The 21,175-nt window shown below is 31.4% G+C and overlaps 3 protein-coding genes across 4 annotated transcripts in view; 2 read left to right on the top strand and 1 right to left on the bottom strand.

Moving 5' to 3' along the window:
- The window catches only part of LOC140445229 (uncharacterized), a 48,403-nt gene extending 34,501 nt beyond the window's left edge, over positions 1 to 13,902 (top strand). Inside the window, exons 12-13 of the mRNA XM_072537127.1 lie at positions 1,037 to 1,149; positions 12,849 to 13,902. Of these exons, the coding sequence (XP_072393228.1) occupies positions 1,037 to 1,149; positions 12,849 to 12,993 (258 nt within the window). The 3' untranslated portion in view covers positions 12,994 to 13,902. The remainder of the gene's footprint in view (positions 1 to 1,036; positions 1,150 to 12,848) is intronic.
- A 3,368-nt stretch (positions 13,903 to 17,270) lies between these two features.
- Positions 17,271 to 20,228, top strand: veli (L27 and PDZ_signaling domain-containing protein veli). 2 transcript variants are annotated; one of them, XM_072537126.1, is made up of 5 exons: positions 17,271 to 17,398; positions 17,884 to 17,967; positions 19,108 to 19,148; positions 19,202 to 19,602; positions 19,662 to 20,228. In XM_072537126.1, exons 3-5 carry the CDS (start codon positions 19,112 to 19,114, stop codon positions 19,815 to 19,817), a joined length of 594 nt encoding a protein of 197 aa, XP_072393227.1. In that variant the 5' UTR covers positions 17,271 to 17,398; positions 17,884 to 17,967; positions 19,108 to 19,111; the 3' UTR covers positions 19,818 to 20,228. The 2 variants fall into 2 exon arrangements, with proteins under 2 accessions (XP_072393227.1, XP_072393226.1); XM_072537125.1 differs by lacking the exons at positions 17,271 to 17,398; positions 17,884 to 17,967 and having other exon boundaries at positions 18,991 to 19,148.
- On the bottom strand, positions 17,964 to 18,838 carry LOC140445227 (proteasome assembly chaperone 2). The gene has a single exon (XM_072537124.1). It carries the CDS (start codon positions 18,721 to 18,723, stop codon positions 18,007 to 18,009), a length of 717 nt encoding a protein of 238 aa, XP_072393225.1. The 5' UTR covers positions 18,724 to 18,838; the 3' UTR covers positions 17,964 to 18,006.
- Positions 20,229 to 21,175: the final 947 nt, after the last annotated feature.

Raw genomic sequence — 21,175 nt, 5'->3', positions numbered from 1 at the left:
TTTAGAGCCGTCATAAAAATATCATGTGTCTTTACTTAATAACAGGCGGTAGCTGTTTTGTCTTTAGTTTCATGCGCAGAAGACAATGATGCTAGATAAAAAGTATGTGTTTTATCTCGCCAGGTATTAATGACGCACGAGTAAAGAACCATAGACTCGACTGTACGTAATGACGTTTTCCAACATTTTATCGCTTCTGAAAAATAATTTTGCTCGAAGTTTAAACTGTGATCTCGTCGTAAGTTTCAGAACGATCTTCTAGCTATTTTTGAAATTTGGGAACTAAAAAGTATTCACAGGGGATTCAATCTGGTCAGTACGGTGGATGCTTGATCAATTTGTATCCTAATTAGTGTGATTTGACTGGATAGTTTCCACCTGTTTCCTGAGAAAACAAGAGCAGATGCTTCGATTATAGAATTATAAGCTTAACAACATCCTCAACATCTTTTTTAGTATTAATTTTTGCATTTAGAGCTTAGAAAAACATTAATCATTTTTAGTTTAGCTTTAGAAACGGTATTGAAACGTAGAAGCATTATTTTATAAACAAGCTTTAATACAAGGAGCTTCGAACGTAAACTGCGACATCTATGCATGCTTTATTGATTTAAAGAAAGCATTTGGCAACGTAAAGCATCGCAAACTACTTCCAATATTAATAATGGAATATATTATCTTATTTCAAATCTTTATTAAGTTTTATCTTCTGTTAAATTAATTACAGACTAAAGAAACACCCTATATATATATATATATATATATATATATATATATATATATATATATATATATATATATATATATATATGTATATATATATATATATATATATATATATATATATATATATATATATATATATATTTAATGTAATATACTATTGCATAATGAATACTAAGGTTTGTTTTCTTCTATTTGTGTGGTATAATCACCAAGAATGTCAAGTAATACATTCATACACTATATTTTTATTTTTAGGCTTATATTCAATTTTCATAAATTTATTTTTTTATTGTTTTAATTATGTTTTTAGGCGGTCGAATGCTACATTCAAGGCTACGAATTGAATCCTTCGTGTATATCAAAAGAAGCTAACAAATTTTTCGACATTAACATGCATCTTCGCAATTTTGCTGCAATCACTAAGTAGGTTAAAGAATAAAACTAATATTATTATTTGCAGTATAGGGGAAAAGGGGCACAGTGTTACATAAATGTTTTTATTTGATGTCATTTTGACTGGATTTCATTAAAAATTAAATTTTTAATATCTTACAACTCGTTTGGATTTGAGGCATACTATGATATAATCAACTACAGGAAAAACTTACATGACTAGTCGGTAAAAACGATTTTGTAGAGAAAATATAATTATAACATTGTGTCCCACTAGTGGGGAACCGTGTTATATACTATGGGGTACACTGTTACACAAGGAATACTCAGGTGACTAATGAGAATTTATATTAAATACCATTTATTTGTCGTAACTTTACATACAAACAATATAAGATTTATTTTAATATATTATAATAATTTTGAAAATCTACGGGAAAAACCAGCATTTCACTTCTGCGTGATGTCTGGCCTGAAGGTTTGGGAGTTGGTAATTTTAAAACAACTTGGGAGACGTTAAATATGTAGTTTTCATCGGAGGAAATAAACGTGAACTTGGGAAATAAACGACGGATATAAGTAACTTTCACTGAAGTTTCAGTTTTGACATAGACATTGTTTATATGCCTTTTGAGACACCTTCTTTAATAAGAACATAATCGCCAACGTTTATTTCCATATTATCGTCGTAATCCATTCGGGATATCTCTTCGTCATTACTTATAAACGATCCCATACTTGATTCAGTATCAGCACAAGAGAAAGATTCTTCCGATTTCTCTGAGTCAGCAGAATCTTCCATATCTTGAAGTTTACGTGTATTTGATTGAAAAACGTTTCTTTTCACAACTTCTTTTCGCTTTCTGTCATTTTCATCTTTATTAGGCGCTCCTTCATCTTCTGACGCTGATGTCTGTTTCTGAATCCTTTTATGTAAGACAGACATTTTTGTTCTACCACATTTTTTGACCTGTTTATTTCACCGCGTTTTCTAGTTGCGTTCTTGTCATGCCTTACTCTTAGATCAGCAATTAGTGCGTCTTTAATAGGTGTATTTGTTAATATTTGACTTTTACGTTTTCTGTTCTTTCCTTTTCCTTCTTTTCTAACTTCTGCTCGAGGAAAAGGGCGAATTTGTTCTGGAGAGACTAGCGATGACAACCATGACGAAGTTGACGGAACTTCTGAGGACAATGCCGAACATGAAGGCAGCTGAAATGATGCAGTTGCCACAGTTAGTTGCTGTGTTTTTATCTCAGCAGTTTCGTTCTTGACTAGCTGTGGTGCCATATCAGGTGTGTCAGTAACGAGTTGTTTTATTGGTAACGTAGCTGTTTCATTTATCATCTGCTGTACGGGAAGCGGTCGATCAGTTACTGCAGATGCTAGAAAATCGTCTTCAGGGAAGATCTGCCGATCCAATGGCTAAATTCCAGTTGACTGCAATCCATTGATGATGTTGTTTGGAATAAACGCAAGTGGATATGCTTTGCCCAAGAGTTCAGCTATTTCATAGATAGTGATTGTTTTTCCAGGATTAGTTATCATGCAATCATTGCAGGCTTTATTAAAATGAGTTTTTAATGACTTATGTAAGGCTTTGTCTAAAGGTTGAAGTTTTCCGCTTGTATGTGCGGTAAAGTTAAAAGTATAATTCCGTTAGCCTTACAAAATTCCAATGAAGCAATTGTAATGTGTGACTCATGGTTATTAGCAGTATGGGAGATTCTGAAGACTATTTTGTAAAATGATGGAGATGTCTCAATATGTCGATGAAGATTTCTCCGTTGACCCAACCTGTTTTTACTGCTGCTCCTGCAGATCCAGGAGGTGCTCCCTTTAACATTCTGTCCTTAAAATGGACTCTGGAAAATACAAGGAAGGGCGGTACAGAATTACCTATTGCATTAATAAAACAGGAGGAGGAGGAGGATAAATCAGATCAGAATCCTCCTCCACAAAAAAGGGGATAAATCAGATCTCGAAAACTATAGGTCAATTAGTTTGCTTAACCACCTATACAAGCTCTTTACTCGAATACTGACAAACAGATTAGAAGCAAAACTCGATTTCTATCATTCAGAAGAACAGGCAGGATTTCGAGCGGGACACGGAACAAACGACCATTTTCAATGCCTTAAAACTCTAGTTGAAAAGTCTATCGAATATAACAGACCCCTTGCTCTTATCTTTGTCGACTTCCACAAAGCATTTGACACAGTCGAAACAGTTATCTATCTACAGCTATCTTAAAAGCATTATCAGAATTCAGAATAGATCACAGGTATGCAAATATTATTCGAAATATATACGAAAATGCGACAACAACCGTTAACCTCCATTGCATGACTGAGAAGATAAAAATTGGCAGAGGAGTGCGGCAGGGAGATACCTTGTCGCCAAAACTATTTATGACAGTTATGGAGTACGCATTTAAACGGCTAGAGTGGGAATCAAAGGGTATTAGCATCGATGGAAAGATATTCAATCATCTCAGATATGCCGATGATATTGTTCTCATAACAGACAACTTAGGAGAAGCCAGAGTTATGATACAACAACTACAGCAAGTAACTCAGAAAGTCGGTTTAAACTATGGAAAAACAAAAATGATGAGCAATCTCGTCCCCAATGAGCTAATAGAAATCGAAAAGTCGCTCATAGAACTTGTGGAAAAATAGGTGTATTTGGGTCAAGAAATAAGGTTAACGCGAGATAACCAAACATGCGAGCTACTCAGAAGAATAAGTCTGGGTTGGGCTGCATTCGGAAAAATGAGAGACGTATTTAAAACAAATATACCGATCCATTTAAAAAGAAAAGCTTTTAACCAGTGCGTTCTACCAGTCCTCACATACGGAGCAGAAACCTTAACTCTCACAAAAACATTAGCCGAAAAATTGAGAAGGACACAACGAAAGATGGAGAGATCAATGCTTGGAATAAGCTTAAGAAATAGAATAAGAAACGAGGAAGTTCGTAGACGAACTGGAGTGGAAGACATTATCGAACATATTACAAGGCAAAAATGGAGATGGGCAGGACATGTTGAAAGAATGAAAGACGACATTTGGACAAAAAAATTTGCTTGAGTGGAGACCACGGGCTGACAAGCGAAGCTGAGGAAGACCCCCAACGCGATGGACCGACGACCTCAAAAGAATCGTGACCAATTGGATAGCAGAGGCGCAGAACAGAAGCAGATGGAAAATTCTAGAGGAGGCCTATGTTCAACAATGGACAACTCAGGGCTGATTGATGATGATGATGATTAATAAAACAGCATGCCTTAACCAATACCCCTCTTTCACCTAAAGTTACTTGTCCAACTTGTTTTAAACCTTTCAGACCTACTACATTTGGAGGATTGTGAACAGTGGTAAGTGCTGTCCCATCCAAATTGTAGGTATTTTCTGGACTTGGACTATTAGGAAATTTATTAAAAGCGCTAACAAAATTGTCAAAAAATTCTTTAATATTTGTTTTGTTGAAACTGGTTGCACGACTCAGACTAGTCGCCTCAGGTTTTGTTATGGATAGCTGGGAGTATCGTTTCATATAACCGTACAACCAGTCTACTCCAGCGTGTTTATTTTCGTGCCATGAATTTGGAAATTTAAGATTGTTTTGCACAGTCAATTCATATGCAAACTGCATCTGTCTGGTTAAGCCATGGTGCATTTTACAGGCTATAATCAAATAATCTCTTAGTTGATCTTCTAGCTCCTTCGAGAAAACTTGATTTATTTCATAGTTTGGGGTAAACTTGAAATTTACTCGCTCTTCTTCAGACAAAGCTTTGCATTTATCAACATATCTTTTTAGAGCCATATGAATTACATTAACTTGAATGGCTGCTGCCCTTACTGACCATCCGTTATTAACTACATTAAGAACAGCCGATTTCATTGTATCATGGGTAAATGAGGCTATTTTTCTGATGGATTTTCTACTACGAACCATTTCGATTCTGAAATAAAAATATAAAAGTAAATAAAACATATTTTACTATACTTCATCTAATTTACTTAACGTTGCACGTCATCCGCGTCATAGCCCGTGAGGTCACATGATACCAACACGAAATATTTAGGCGGTAGGTGTGTTCTTTTTTAGAATCACTTTGCCGAGTACACTGGCATTACAGCCATTAGACATATTTTATTATATACGCGTAGAAATAATGTTTAAAGATTGCTATTAAATAGACTATAGAATAAACTTAAAGAAATACACAATAATATGTTTCATTTAATTTGTATAAATGCATTATAAAGAGTTTTTATGAAGAACATTTGTTCGGAACACACTGTAACTGTAATCGAACGAAGGTGATATTTTGGCATAAATTCGTAACACTTATTTGACAGTTCCGGTGTTGACACTTTATTTTACATTTTACATAAAATAAAATATATATTTATGTATTCCATTTTACATCTTTATACGACGCATACAAGCGGCTCAAATTGTTTTTAACAAGATTATTTTTAACTCTTGTTTTGTTTCTATTTATTTACATTAAATATTAATTTGTTTTGTTGTATAATCCACTTTTGCAATAATTATGTGAGCTATTTGATTTAAAATGGATTCAGGATTTTTTTATACTTTGGCAACTATGTCAACTTCGATCTCTGTCAATGATAATGACGTGAAACGGTAATAAATTAGATGGACTGTACTACCATATGCAATTTAGTCGAAATTATTATTTTTTTATTTTAATCGGAAATAAACCAAAATTTAGGTTAAAAATAAAATTGTATTTTATTATTAAAATAAATTGGGCTTATTTCCCATTCAAATAATAAATTGCATAAAATGCCACAAATAAATAGCTTCAGAACAAAATTATTATTGTACATCGTGCATATTTTCATTGTTTTCCCAACAAAAAAAATGAAATATCACACTGTTCCCCACACCTAAGTAGTGTAACACTGTACCCCTTCATAAGTTATAACTCTGTGCCCCGAACGACGTTTTTACAATCAAATATTTTTGCCGGATCAAAAATTTTTAGGGTTATGTTAGTCCCACGAGTGTGTAGCTAAAAGACGCATTTATAGTAATACATATCAATACAATGTGTACTATTTATTTACTAAGAGTTAAAACAGTTTTTAATACGTATCATTTACTTACTTTGGTGGTACAAAAACATAAAAACACTTATATTTTCATTCAAATGTACAGTGACGTTTTACAAACACACCTACTGTCAAGAAATAACGGAGAGTGACTACGGTACGGTTTTAGGTTCAAGTTTTAAAAGATAGCTGAGAATTTAACATTGTAACCCGTGTACCCTCTCTTTCCCTAGTATGTAATTTTTAGAACGACCCTGGTAGACAAATATTTGTGTATACCGGGGTTGTTCTAAAAATGTTTACTACTAAGTCGTTATGTTATTATGGAAACAAAAATAAAATTAGTCTCCATTGGCAATTTTTCAACACGATGCGGGACCAATATAAAAGAGTATCTAAGAGAATGTTCTCTGAAGCATTAATAGACTTTTACTACAAATTTTAAAGTTATTTTATATATTGAAGTGTAATATTTGTCAAATTTTTAAGTAAACTATCGTAAATATTAAGTTTTTAACAAGAACCTGCATTTTGATAATTTGCAATGTATGCAAATGTTTGTTCTAAAAATGTTTACTAATAATGTAGAAATAAAAAAAAATCAAAATGTCGGTTGATAATTTGTGAACACCGTGTGAAACGGTTGCTCTAGAAACTTTTACTAATAAGTCATCAGTTGTTCATAGAAAAAGAGTAAAATCAACGTGCCGCTCAAATTTTTAACACTGTTTAAACAATTTTAAAAACTTGTTTAAGATAACAATCTCGAAAGCATTAATCAGATTTTATTACAAATTTTGAGTTAGAATAATGAAATCAAAATATTCTTGATCCAATTTTTTGATACTTCATGGAAAGTTTTAAAATATTGTTAGAGAATATTCCTAGAAGCATTAATTGTCTTTTATTACAAATTTTGTAATTCTTATATATGTTGTAGTGTAAAAACTGCATAAAACTTTCAGTTTTTTTACAAACAGATGCATCTCTACAATTTTATCGCACTCTGTAAGTATTTTAAACATTAAAAATTTAATTATTTCTTATACAATACAGTACATAATGTTAAGAACAATCCTGGTAGACACAAATGTTTGTGTGTACCAGGGTCATTCTAAATATTTATAATAAGTCACATGTTACCCTATGGAAACAGTTTTAAAATATTGTTTAGAGAATATTCTCAGAAGCATAAATCGACTTTTATTGGAAATTTTTAAATTAACTGTGTAAAACTTTTTACATTTTTTTAATAAAAATGTGCATTTTTACAATTTTTATCGCACTCACCAAGTATTTTAAACATTAAAACTTTAATTATTTTATAATATGGTATAGATTATAATTTTCAGAACAACCCCGGTAGATATAAATGTTTGTGTATACCAGGGTTATTCAAAAAATTTGTAGCTAGTCCCACGTTGTCTTGGAAACAATAATGAAATCAAAATACGAGCCCTATCAACTATATAATGGGTCAAACTAAAATACATGCAAAATTCAGATAGTTGACAGTTTGTTTTTTTTTTCTAATCATGTTTTTGTTGTATTACCATGTAATTAGTTAATCACTAATATTATAGGCTCCATCAGCAACACAAAACAAAATATACTTACTCTAACAAAGCCAATTTATAATAAAGAATGTTTATTTTATTGGCAACTGAATATAGGGACATAGAACAAATATTTATTTTTAAAACGGGAGTAGCATCGCCCGTAGACTTTATGGAAGCTCGAATTCGTGTGGACATTTACTCGACTAAGGATCTGCATTGTTAAATGGTGCATGCACTGATAAATTCATTGCAAATCTGCTCTATTTTGGCTTTAAGTTCGGGTAATGTTCGTTGTGAGTTATTTGTTATAGTTTATTTTTATGAACGAGAGAGTAATTAGCATAATTTTAACTGGTAGCTCCGACCACTCCATGGGCGTGCTCAAGATTAATTGAAAAATTACTTTGAATAATTGTAAAAAATAAATGAATTATTTCAGTGTTATAAAGTGTTATGTGTATGTAAACAAAAGTGACCTCTTTTATCACACACTATATTAGAACTGACTGGCCTACATTAAAAAGGGTTTTAAAAAATTCACATTTTTTTTTATTTTTAAAAATTACAAAAGAGAAAAAGAGTTTTTAAAACCGTCTAAGGTATGTTAAATAGATGAATAAAAATATTAATATAAAACTTACAGCTACTTGTTACAAATCCAAATCAGATTCAGAAGATGAACTTTCAGAACCAAGATTTATAATAACTGGCTCGATCATTTTATCAGTAATATTGTCCAGCTTCCACATTTTTTCCTCTTCTTTAATAGTGTGATTTACTGCCTTTTCCCAGTTTTCAGGTTTTACATTATTTACGGCCTCCAAAAACAACTGTTTAACATCATGAATTTTAAAAGTGGTATTTTTTCTTGAAACTTCACTCTTTATCTGTGCCCATACCAGTTCAATCGGGTTTAATTCACAATGATATGGTGGGGATCTAAGTACTGTCATTCCACGATTTTTGGCAATTTCATCAATTTCGTATTTTTTAAATTTTTCTTTATGAAGGGCACACAACGAATAAAGTTCCTTTCTTATAGATCCGGGATGGTACGTAATATTTTTTGAACTCAGCCAATTCTGCAAGTCTTTTTTAACCACTTGGTTGTGGGCAGTCCTTCTATAAGTCTGGAGTGATAACTTGCATTATCCATTACTATTACACAGTTCTTAGGAAGAAGATCTATCATTTGTTCGAACCATTCTTGAAAGACATCAGCGTTCATGTCTTCATGGTAGTCACCGGTACGAGTTGATTTAAAAGTTAATAAACCACCTTCAACAAAACCGTCTGAACTGCCAATGTGTACTATTATCAGCCTGCGTCCCTTTCCTGATGGTGGGTTTAAACCAGTAGATAAGTTATTTACAAAAGCGTGCCTTTGACTTGTAACAGTTTCATCCTGCCAAAATTTATTTGGTGTATGACCCTCGTTGATCCATGTTTCATCAAGATAAAATATTTTTCTTTTTTGGTTTCTCATTTCCTTTATGGTTCTTAGAAAATGTCTTCTCCATATGACAATATCGCTTCTTTCTAATAAAATAGACTTTCTGGGATTCTTTTTCCAGCGGAAGCCTATTTCTTTTAAAAGTTTCCATAACGTACTTCGACTCATTTCTGGGTAATCCTTATCATCTCGAACTGAGACAAGAACTTTATCCAATGTTGGAAATTCTTGTCTAAAGAAGAATTCATGCACTTTCCGTCGAAGTCCTTCTTTAAAATGATATTCTATTTGAAATTTTGGTTTCCCTGGAGCATTACGTGGCATTTGAAAACTACCACATTTCTCTTCTTTAATAACTCTGTAAATCGTAGATTTCCCAACACCAAGTGTACTGCTAACTAACTCAACGGTCTCATCAACACTTTCACATAAACGTTTGTCTGTAAATGATTTAAAACAATTAAATATTAATGTTTTTTCATTAACTGTTAGAGGACCAATTTTTCGGCGTTTACACGGCACTTTCAAATTTTCCATAACACTAGTATACACAATAAACTGCACCTTGCAACTGAAGTACCTACTTTTAGTGAACTGTTAAGAATTTTGAATACGCCACTTGGACCTTCCTACAAAATGGAAAAACCCACTATCACATTTTCTGTGGAATAAGTTTAGAAGGTACTTATCTAGTCAATTACTGTCGTAGATTCCTGGAATTAAAGAATTAAATGTTTGATTGTTGAAACCCTTACTTCGTGGAATGCACTCATTTCAGATAAAATAAAACGTTTTATTTTATCTGAAGAATTAAACTTTATTTTGCAAATAGGTAGGTACTTATTAAACTTTTATTGGTTATATATAACCAATAAAATAAACATCTTACATTTCTTGCAAATTCATTAGTACCTGTTAACCTCCATCACTCCGACACTGGCAAACCTTATTTAGGGATTAGTAGTCCTCACAACTATTGTATTCTATTCTGCTCCAACCTTTATACCTGGTGGTCATACTCAATTTAAAATTGTTTTCCTATATACTTCTGTAAACTTGTTGACAAATATCTGTTTTTCATTGAGTCACCCGTATCAACAGTTTAGGGATTTGCATACATAATTTATTGTTTTATTACTCTCTTATACATAAAAATACACTATAGTGTCTGTTTCATTTTATGCTATACTGTTTCAATGACATGTAGGTCAGGACTGTTAGTAGGCCAAGAAAAGACATTTATATTGTGGTTTCCAAACCAGTTGTTTGTGGTTCTGGCCGTGTAACAGTCCACTTCGTCCTGCTGAAATATATAATTCCCGCCAGAATTTAATTTAACAAAACTTGGTAGTAGGTTATTTTGAGGTATTTTTTGATATTTAAAGACCAATTTTTAACATTTCCCGTTTTTAATACCACTTTGTAGCTTTAATTACATTAGTTTCTACGAGTAACACAATACAGAGTAATAACTTAATGAGTCAAAAGATATGTGTTTGAAAAAACCCTTTACAGGGAAAGAACTTGACATGTCCATTGCAAACAGGCGAAAACGTTGATAAGTCCAGGTAATCCTAGTAATTGGCAATTATATAATGGAAATAACGTGATAAGTCCTTCCTTATAGGGAAAAACATGTTAAGTCTATGTAGACGAATAAAAAACAATTAATACCATTAATATACGATATGAATTTAAAGAAACTAAAACGTAAACCAACAACCAATATAGCAAATTTTTATCTTTTTATTACTGATTAATTGTAAGATGTATTTTAACATAATCACAGAGTTTTAAACTTTAAAAAGTGTTCTCCTGAACAAAACCAAAAATGTGACTTTGTGAAAAATATTTTTTCCTGTGGTCTTCATTTCGCACATTTACGGTAACATCAATAAATTAAAAACATTCTAACCCTGAAATTGCCATAAAACCCCAAATTATCACTTATTTAAGAAAGACCAAGAAAGTTTAGATTTTGCACAAATGAGCTTGGCTTAAAACTGTGTTATTGTTAACAGTGGCTTTTGCTTTGCGTAGAAGAAAATTGATTAAACAATATTAAACTACGAGTACACTTTTGTGACATTGTTGTTGTTGTTTCCACTTGCGACAGAATTCCCTTGACAGATTGAATCCAGTTTCATGATTTCATTCAGCTGTAACTTGCCTTAAGAGTATTTCTTTGACCTTTTTGCAAACTTTTAAATATTCTTGAATATTCTCCTATTCCTATCAGAAACTAGTTTTGGATGACACGGGCATTTACGTTTTTATGATTGTGAAAAATAATAGTTTCAAGTAACTAGGATCGCTGTTACAGAGTAATGGGGGAATAGATGGAGATTTATGCAGTAGAATTAGGGTTGGATAGATGAAGTGGAAGGAAGCGAGTGGTGTGTTGTTTGACAGAAAAATTCCAACGAATCTGAAGGGAAAATTCTATGAAACAACCATAAGACCAGCTATGATGTACAAAACTGAATGTTGGGCAATTAAAAAGAAAAAGGAACAAACAACAAATGCATGTAGGGGAAATGAGAATGCTTAGATAGAAGAGTGGAGTGACAAAAAAGGATAAAATTAGGAATGAGTATATTAGGGGAAGTCTAGAGGTGACACAAATTGTTGCGAAGATGAGAGAGCATATGTTAAGATGGTTTGGTCATGTTCAACCCAATACAAAGAATTGCTGATCTGCGGGTTCCTGGAAGTAGTAGGAGAGGAAGACCAAAAAAAGACCTGGGGGAAACGCAGGCAGAACATGTCGGTAAAGGGTATTACTATCGATATGACCCAAGATAGAAACTTGGAAGAAATGTAATTAGGGAAGCCGGCCCCGCATAGGGATAAAAGCAAAGAGAATGATGATGACTGTAGTTTTTGGAATGTTAATTTCATCCGAATTAAATCGGCATGTTTTTGAATTAACATTTCGAGTCGACCTTGAACTATTAATTCGGCATCCGAATTAATACTTCGAGGAATGTTTTATTGCAGCAATAATTTTTAATCACCAACTCACAAATTTTTGAATTTGTAGAGATACCAGGCACAATTTTACTGTATTATTGAAATAATACAACGATTCACTAGATTTGGCAAAAAAATTAATTATAGAATATAGTTTGACGTTTGTTAGAATGTCCGGCTGCATTGTTTTCGCAACCTAATAATTGTCTTGTATGGTGTTTAGCAGTTACTTTATGCTGTCTCATTATTTGTTGTCACTAATTTTTACATATTTTGATGATCCTGACATTAAATAGGTTATGTGGGTTGTATAAACATACTAAATACGTTTTGTGATATGTCATTTTAAAATATTGCTTATTTTTACACTATTATCATAACTGGTAAAAAAATTAATAGATTAAAACAGTCAAACGCCTGAATTTGTTATATATTTTAATTTGTCCAATTACATAGTTGTTAGGGCTCTGTTAGTTTTGTATTTCTTATCTCAATTTTCGACTCATGTGCATTAAAGTGTAGTATATTTTAATTTGTATCATTAAATAGTTGGCAGGGCTCTGTTAGTTCTGTATTTGTTATCAATTTTCGACTTATGTGCATATGGCGTAATATTTGCCAGATTTTTCATTAACTCTATAATACTTTCAGGTCTGAAGATCAACCCTTAAAAGTAGTTTTGAGAAACCAGAACAACACCATGGACGTCGGTCAGACATTAGAAGAGCGTGGTTATGCTAGGAAAACAACAAAGGATATTAATGTGTCTGATGACAGTTATATACAATTGTCGTGAAATTATTAAGAGGAAAAAAGACAATTGTGTTTATGATATTCTACAAAAAATTGATTGTCACTAGAACGACAAAATTGGCTAGTACCTGATTACTTTCTAATCTGTATCACGTGCATGGCTTAGATAAAAAACTAATTAACTAGTTAACTGAACAGATTAAAGTAAAGTAACACATTTTAACCAGCTACGCAACAAATAATTCATTTATATAAGTCTTCTAAAAAACCAAATAACATGCCGAATAGGTTCAGTATTTTCGGCTGTTCGCATAGGCACAGAATAAATAACAATCAGAATGCCCACTCTCAGATGCCGCCTTTGAAGTTTGTCAGCACGCGAACGCATTATTTTAGACCGAAACATAGATTCGAATTGAGAAATTTGTGACAAGCTCCGACAGAACTGTAATTTAAATTTTTAGAGGTTAATAATTTAGTACATTTGAAATAATTTAATCTATTCTTCAACTAAAAGTACGAATAAAATAGTGCATATTGTGTCTGTAGTTGCCATAAATAAATTAAACGGGTTAATTGTCTATGCACACCAGATAAAATGTCACTGAACAGCACTGGTTTCGTTTAAAACATGGCTGATTCCGTCAGCGCCTACTTATTTTTTCAAACAGAGTGGGCATTCTGGTTGTTTAATATTCTGTGGCATAGGCCTCCACTCAGTTTTAATTTTTATATCGACGCGACACTACAAAACCACTGCCAAAACTGTCAAAACAATCACTCATTCAGGATGATCTTCACAAAAATCAATAACACTGCCATTCTTTATTTTACTTTATTTGACTTTAACTTTTTAATGAAGAGACTTGAACTGAGATATCAATTTAGTGTTTAGTGTTATGTTGTATATTTTTTTAATAAAAAATATTTAGTAAAGTTTATACAATTTGTATTTATTGTGTTTTATTTTCGATAACCATCTGATCCTCTTAAAGGATAGAGGTATCCCAAATTTTTTTTCAACAAACATTTATTGAAAACTCTCAGAATGGCCAATAAAAAATAAATAAATTTCGATTGTTCAAAAAACAGTTATTTGTATATGGAGGTGGTTTCACGGTGAAACCACTGGGTCATACCTGATGTAATAATAATGTTTATTTGACATAAATATATCAATGTACATAAAATAATCAACTAAATGAGACTAAAAATAGATCAAAGTGTAAAATTAATAAGAATAAACATAGGCAGCAACAAGGAAAAAATCCGCACGTGTCTATAGCTCAAAAGTTGTGAGATCTTTATACATAAAAGTAGATGACAGTCCTATATTACTAAGACAAAATTATATACTATGGATAACTCATTTAAAGTTAGAGTAACAATGGCTATTCAAAAGTTTGTTTTTAATTATTTTTACCTGTATATATCGTGACCAAACTGATAAAGTAGCGAATGTGCAAAATTGACGTATCTGAGCTAATACACTAAACAGCTGTGGCTTGTCAAGATGTATATTTCAGTAAAACATCGACTGTGCAGGTCCAATATTTACGTCATTATTGACTATTTTTAGTTTGACGAATCTACACCTACTTCACTATTCACAACGCTAAACAGTCAAATATGAATATTTTGGGCATTAACTCAACCCTCTCTCTGGTTATTAAATTTATTATACGGTTTTTTGTTGTTAATGATAATAATAATACCTATTTAAAAACTTTAAACATTTTTGAACGTTCTTTTTTATTTATATTTAGTGCAATTCCGTTATCTGTGGTGGCAATAACGAATTGATTCACGAACCATTGTGTCAAATCTGAACACAGGTTTACTTTGGAAAAAAAAGTGTACCAGTTTTATATGACGGGAACTGTACATAATCTTGAGATGACTTATGTTACAGAACCGTTTGCAAATTTTGAATTTGGGCGTGAGTGCTCTTATTTTAATAATTCATTTTTCTATGTGAACGTTCCACTGAAAGTGGCTATCTATAAATATACCCAAATACTTTACACTGGAAACTGCTGACATTTCTTATTATTGCCGGATTGTATCGCTAAATTTTTGAATTTTAGTAAATTTCTAATGTGACTACTTACCGGCAAAACATTTCTTTTTTGATATATTTATCGCCAAAAATTTTACTTTTAAAGGAATCTATTGTTAGAGGAAAGTCAAATTTAACTTTACTTTTTATTTCTTCCCAAGTAGAATCAAAACTGATAATATCTCCTGAACTTTGTAAGTTATACATATCATTTATATAGATATTAAATAATAAGCATCCCAATACTGTGCCCTGAGGTACTTCATAGTTCACTGGCTTAAATTCACTCATTTCTCCTAATATTTGAACACATTAAGTTCTGTTTTGAAGATAATACCGCAAGTTTTAATGCAGTTACTCTAATGCCAATTCTCTCCAGTGTTGGAAGAAGGTTCGGGTGGCTAACTGTATCGAATGCTTTAGCTAAATCAACAAAGATACACAAAGTAGGCTTTTTTTTATTAATTGATCTTGCTAATTTACCAGTTAGAAACGCAATAGCATCTTGTGTCGATTTGGTCTCATGGAAACCAAATTGTTTATCTGACAAGATATTGAATTTTTTTAGAAAATTATTTATTCCTATCATAACAACTTTTTCAAATATTTTAGACAAGTTAGATAGACAATATTTAACTGTCCAAGTACAAGTATTTACTTCTGTTTGGTTCTTTTTTAGACCAGCAATGTGCACAACTTTATGCATTTCCATGAAGTGACATTATGTGTAACTGAAGCTAATATCTTCTCGACTGAAATAGAACCCTTGAACTTACTATAACTTGTATTATACGCTTTTTTGTATCTTCAACTCCTGTAAACCTACTCGAAACCGAGAGTCTAAATTCTTGAATTCTTTCAATTTTAGTTTTTGTTCTTCACTCCTTTCTGAGAATAAAATGGACGAATTCATGAGAACAACATCTATAAAGGTCAAAAATTGTACATGCTTTTTCTGTTTATTTCGTAACAGGGTTTGAGTATCTCGACGTATCGCATAATAATATGCTTATTATAATCCTTCGCCAAGAGTGGACAAATCACTTCTTGAAGCGTTCCATCTCTTTGATTCCGATTCACTGTTGTAGTATTCTGTGGATTGTGGATATATATTTCTTTCTGTTCTTTCCACTTCATAAATACTTTTTTGTTGTTGCTTCCTCAGTCAAATTGTCGCCGTGATTACTAGGTAGACCTTTCTTATCCTTTACCACATCCATAAATTTTTGATTTTCTTAGAGGAAAGCAGTTTCCAAAGCTACAATTGCGGAAAAGTCACATAAACGTAGTAGATATAACTGGTTGCCTAATTATCAGTATTCAGTATATTATAATAATATTTAATATAAATATTTTATAAAATATTTCAATGTAAATTAAAAGGGTAAGTCTGAATTGGTTCAGTCATATGTATAGATGGCACAAATAAAATATTGAATTTATTAAGCAAATATAGCTAAAATGGAACCATACTTTATTAAATAAAGTGGTACCTATTTATTTATTATTTTTTACATTTAATAGTTTAATTTTATGTTTTTTGGGGTCCATAAAATATTTTTTTCTGTGTTATAATTTCTTGATCTGAATTTGTAAAAAAGTAGCATTCACCAAAATTTATAGTGTCAAAAACCCTTCCGCCAAAATTTTAACTGTCACTGAATCAGAGTACATTTTGAGTTGACTGGAACACAGTTTAATGCCTAAAGAAGTTTCTTTAGCCATATACTGTAGCCGTAGCTGGAAGTTATTCTCATTCTACAATCTACAAAACCAAGCACATGTGCTTACAGTCAATATTAATTTTAAATTAAAGAATTATTCACATGCAGTTTTGTATCTATTAAAACAAAGTATAAATGTTTATTTTTTAGTCAAATATACATTATTATTTACAAATAGAACGTTTTTAATCAAATTTAATAAATAGACACTCTCATTGTTCAAGATTATTATTCTTTTTTCAAAGTACACAAGTCTCATTTTTTTCAATGTGACTTCTGTGCATGAATTTTTTGACACACTAAAGAATTCTCGGACTTTGGTTCTTGCTAAGAGCTACTTTCAAATCACTGCTTGCATTTAGCCTATTTTCATTGTTTGTTTTTGTTAAATCTTATATATCCTGCTTTGACTTTCAAGGATCTATAATTCAGCCATTGTAACTGTTCATCAACCTTCTAATTTTTTTATATTCCATTCCTTTTTGTATATCCTTAAAATGTTTACACTTTTGACATTAATACTTCTTGAACTTTGTCAAAATGCATTTTAACATAAATGACAGAACTATTTAATAAATATGTGGTGTCAAAATAAAATTTAAAAATCAAATGCTTGCTAATGAATATAATGCTAGATTTAGTATCATCTTCATCTTTCTTTTGCTGTAAGTACATTAAATTTTAGTACAAATCTTTTGGTCATATTGTTTATTTATATTCACTTTTAAATATAAGTATCATGTACAAGAAAGAAATTATATCAGATTTTTCTATTTAAGACAATCTGCAGTGAATAAATAATTGGGTGTTTCAGATTATTTTCCCTTTAATTTATTTTAATATAACTTGAGCCTATACTTCTTTTAAAGTATGTCAGTTTTCTTAAATTTTATATCTGAAAATATGAAGACTTATTTGTCAAGAGCTTAGCAGTCACCAAAACAAGATCACTCAATTTTTTGCATCTTTATTTTTAGGAATCCTTCAGTATTTGACTTTTTATCAATTCGATAATTTAGTTCTCTGAATTTGTAATCCTGTCACCTATATTTTTAGCACTCTTAGCATTTCAGTTATTGAGCTGTACATCATCAATACTAGAAAATTCTATACAGTTTCATAATTTTCTAATATCATTATTCTTTTTTAGCATTGTTCTAATAATTTTTGCACTAATACTTACAACATACATTCTACTGTTAGTGGGATAGGGAATATAACAAATTAAAAAATGGTAAGAACATATTTATTAATTTAATTTAACAATTACATTTTAATATATTCCGATAGGAGGAGGAGCACCGAAAACATAATCCCAAGAGCTAGGATATTCTACATTTTTCGATATTTGTTGCAAATCTGTCACATTTAATACTTTTTCCAACAATGACTGAGCATCAGGCCTGTTGTCACCTTCACTGATATACTTTCCTAGTAAAAGACAGTCTAAAGTTTTAGATAAAACAGAGTATAAATTAATAGAAAACCCTGCTCCATTCACAGAGTATTTATTATTATCACTTTTTTCCAATTCCTTGATATTAGGTATATTTGTTAGATTCAGTTGACTTTTTCCCAAAAAGTAAAATCTTTCCTTCTTTATATTGTGCAATTCATAATCAAAAGCACTGGATAAAATTACAACTTTTTTAACTTTCATTTCTTTTAAACTGTTATAAACATCTTCAAAAAACTTTCTTGCTGTTTTGGTTTCAATGGTTGATCTCAATTGCAAACAAGCAATTTTCAAATCTTCATTTGAATATAATTCACATGCTGTACATATTTCTGAAGAACTGCAATTGTAAGGATCAGCACCAACTGTAGGAACAATTGAGGAATGCCATACTGAAGCAACTTTTTCTAAATTGTAGGTTTTGATGAGAAGATCTACTGCTAACTGTGGAACATTTCCAACAGAAACACACGGTATTATTATCACAAAATTATTAAGATTAGTCGGTTTGAAATATCTTAATAAAGAAGGCATTTTACATAAATAAGTTATTAAGATATTTTCAGTTTTCACGATAATTCAGAGTAGTGACTAATCAATAAAAATATAAACAAAAATGAAGTTTGCCTGGTTTAAGTTGGTGTGTTTGTTTTCCAATCTGATGTTGACATTGACATATTTTTTAAAAAATTATCTTTGTAGAGAAAGGTATATATAATTAATTATAATAAAGAGAGAAAAGCATAATGACGAAAATAACAGAGTTCTGTTCGTATAAGATTGTCAATGTCACTATCAATTGTCAACTGTTTGTTTATTTTACATTGTTTTACTGGTTTTACATCTAACACCTTCCTATAGTAATTTCGGGCAGCTTTTGACTTATTCAGCTAATTATTAATAATAAAACATTTTTAGAAATATGGCTCAAATTGGAGAACCTTTAACTCTATCAAGAGGTAAGTTGAAATATGTTATCAAAAATATATCTTTCAAACTTACCTTATTGTAGACATAAAAAGATCGATTGAACTTCTTGAAAAACTCCAAAAAAGTGGCGAAGTTCCTGCTACAAAACTGGCAGCTCTCCAAAAAGTTCTTCAGAGCGACTTTCTGAATGCCGTGCGTGAAGTTTACGAACATGTATATGAAACCGTAGACATACAAGGGTCTCAAGATGTAAGAGCTTCGGCCACAGCGAAAGCGACTGTAGCAGCTTTCGCAGCCAGTGAAGGGCACGCTCATCCTAGAGTTGTGGAACTGCCAAAAACGGATGAAGGGTTAGGTTTTAATGTTATGGGAGGCAAAGAGCAAAATTCACCAATTTATATATCAAGAATTATTCCTGGGGGCGTAGCAGATAGACATGGAGGATTGAAAAGAGGTGATCAACTTTTAAGTGTAAATGGAGTGGTAAGTTACTTATACCGATAATAAATTATTTAAAGTACTATAAGTGATTTTTCTCCCAGTCTGTAGATGGTGAAAACCACGAGAAGGCTGTAGAACTATTAAAACAAGCTCATGGGTCTGTCAAACTTGTAGTTCGTTATACTCCCAAAGTATTAGAAGAAATGGAACTTCGATTTGATAAACAAAGAGCCAGAAGGAGACAACAGTATAATTAATTAAAGACTTGAAGTATATAATCATTTTTGTTCAAATATGGAACGTAGTTAAGTAAAATTCAACTAGTGTTTCTTCTTTAGTTAAAATGTTATAGCGTATTGCAATTTGTAAGCATTTTGGTAAATGTAAAGATGGAGGTATAGTTTTGTGAGCTTGTAGATCTTATTTTTACAAATGCTTCCAAATTAGCTATCAATACCAACAACAAAGGATAGCATAAATGTTGATTTAGTACTTCCATTCTCTTGTAATAGTCAGTATTAGAATATACATTGAAAATCTCATGAAGCATTTAGAATGTTTTAAATGTATTAAATTATTTATGTATTTGTTAATTTAGAACAGTATAACTTATATTGTACTGCTTTTATATATATTTGTTTCTGTATTAAATGTTTAACATGCAACGCTTTTAATATATTTTAAAATAACACATTGAATACTAAATTAAAATATTTCTTTTTGATCTCAGGCCTCATGTCTTTTTATATTAAGTTATTCTAAAATGCACTATAATAATGATAATTTAAAGTTAACTCTTAAAAAAATGTGTTTTTTTTTGTTCGTTTATGGTTGTGAATTATTGTGTTCAACTCATAGAGCCCTAAGACCAAGGTTACATGCGTTGCAGATGATTTACACTTCATGGTATCTGTACAGGTCACAGCTTGTCATTTATTCTATATAAAGATATAGTTACAGTCAAAGGGCTCCTCGAATCTGTAACATATTGACCTCTTATCTATTACTATGGTGAAAAAATTCATTTCTATAAGTGATGAGAAAGTAGGTGATTCCTTCAAAAATAACAATTCTGCAGAACAAACTATAAGCCACATAGATGAAAATATAGAGAGTGTAGGTGTAGGGTTTCAACATAGTTGTGAAGCATTTGAAGATAAAGGTGTAGAACAACTTCCAACCATGGAAGTTGTTACATTCCAAAATATTTTGCAAGCCACATATAGTATATCATTCCAATCTGCTGAATCATCTAAAGACGGATCACAACACTGAACTTCCAGTTACTTTTGCTGAATTTCAGCTTACATAGACTGCTCTAATGGGACAAACTCTAAAGGTATCTTATTTCAATGCAGTAAATCCTGGTACTTCAACTGAAGCCACATCAGTATTAGCACAAAAAGGACCCTATGGTTTCTTTAAATTTTTTGTAATAGATGACATTATGAACTTTATTTTAATTGAAATGAAAAACCTGACTTTCAGATTATTGCTCCAAGGACATCCTGTATGCCAATAATATCAAAAGATTTTTCAAAAGTCAACCTTAAATCGATCATTTGTTGGACCAATTTCAAACTGCTAATGTTCCGAACAAAAATGTATGTATTGA

The sequence above is a fragment of the Diabrotica undecimpunctata genome, chromosome 7 (assembly GCF_040954645.1).
Source record: "Diabrotica undecimpunctata isolate CICGRU chromosome 7, icDiaUnde3, whole genome shotgun sequence".
Taxonomy (NCBI): Eukaryota; Metazoa; Arthropoda; class Insecta; order Coleoptera; family Chrysomelidae; genus Diabrotica; species Diabrotica undecimpunctata.
This window is presented reverse-complemented; position numbering and strand designations above follow the sequence as displayed.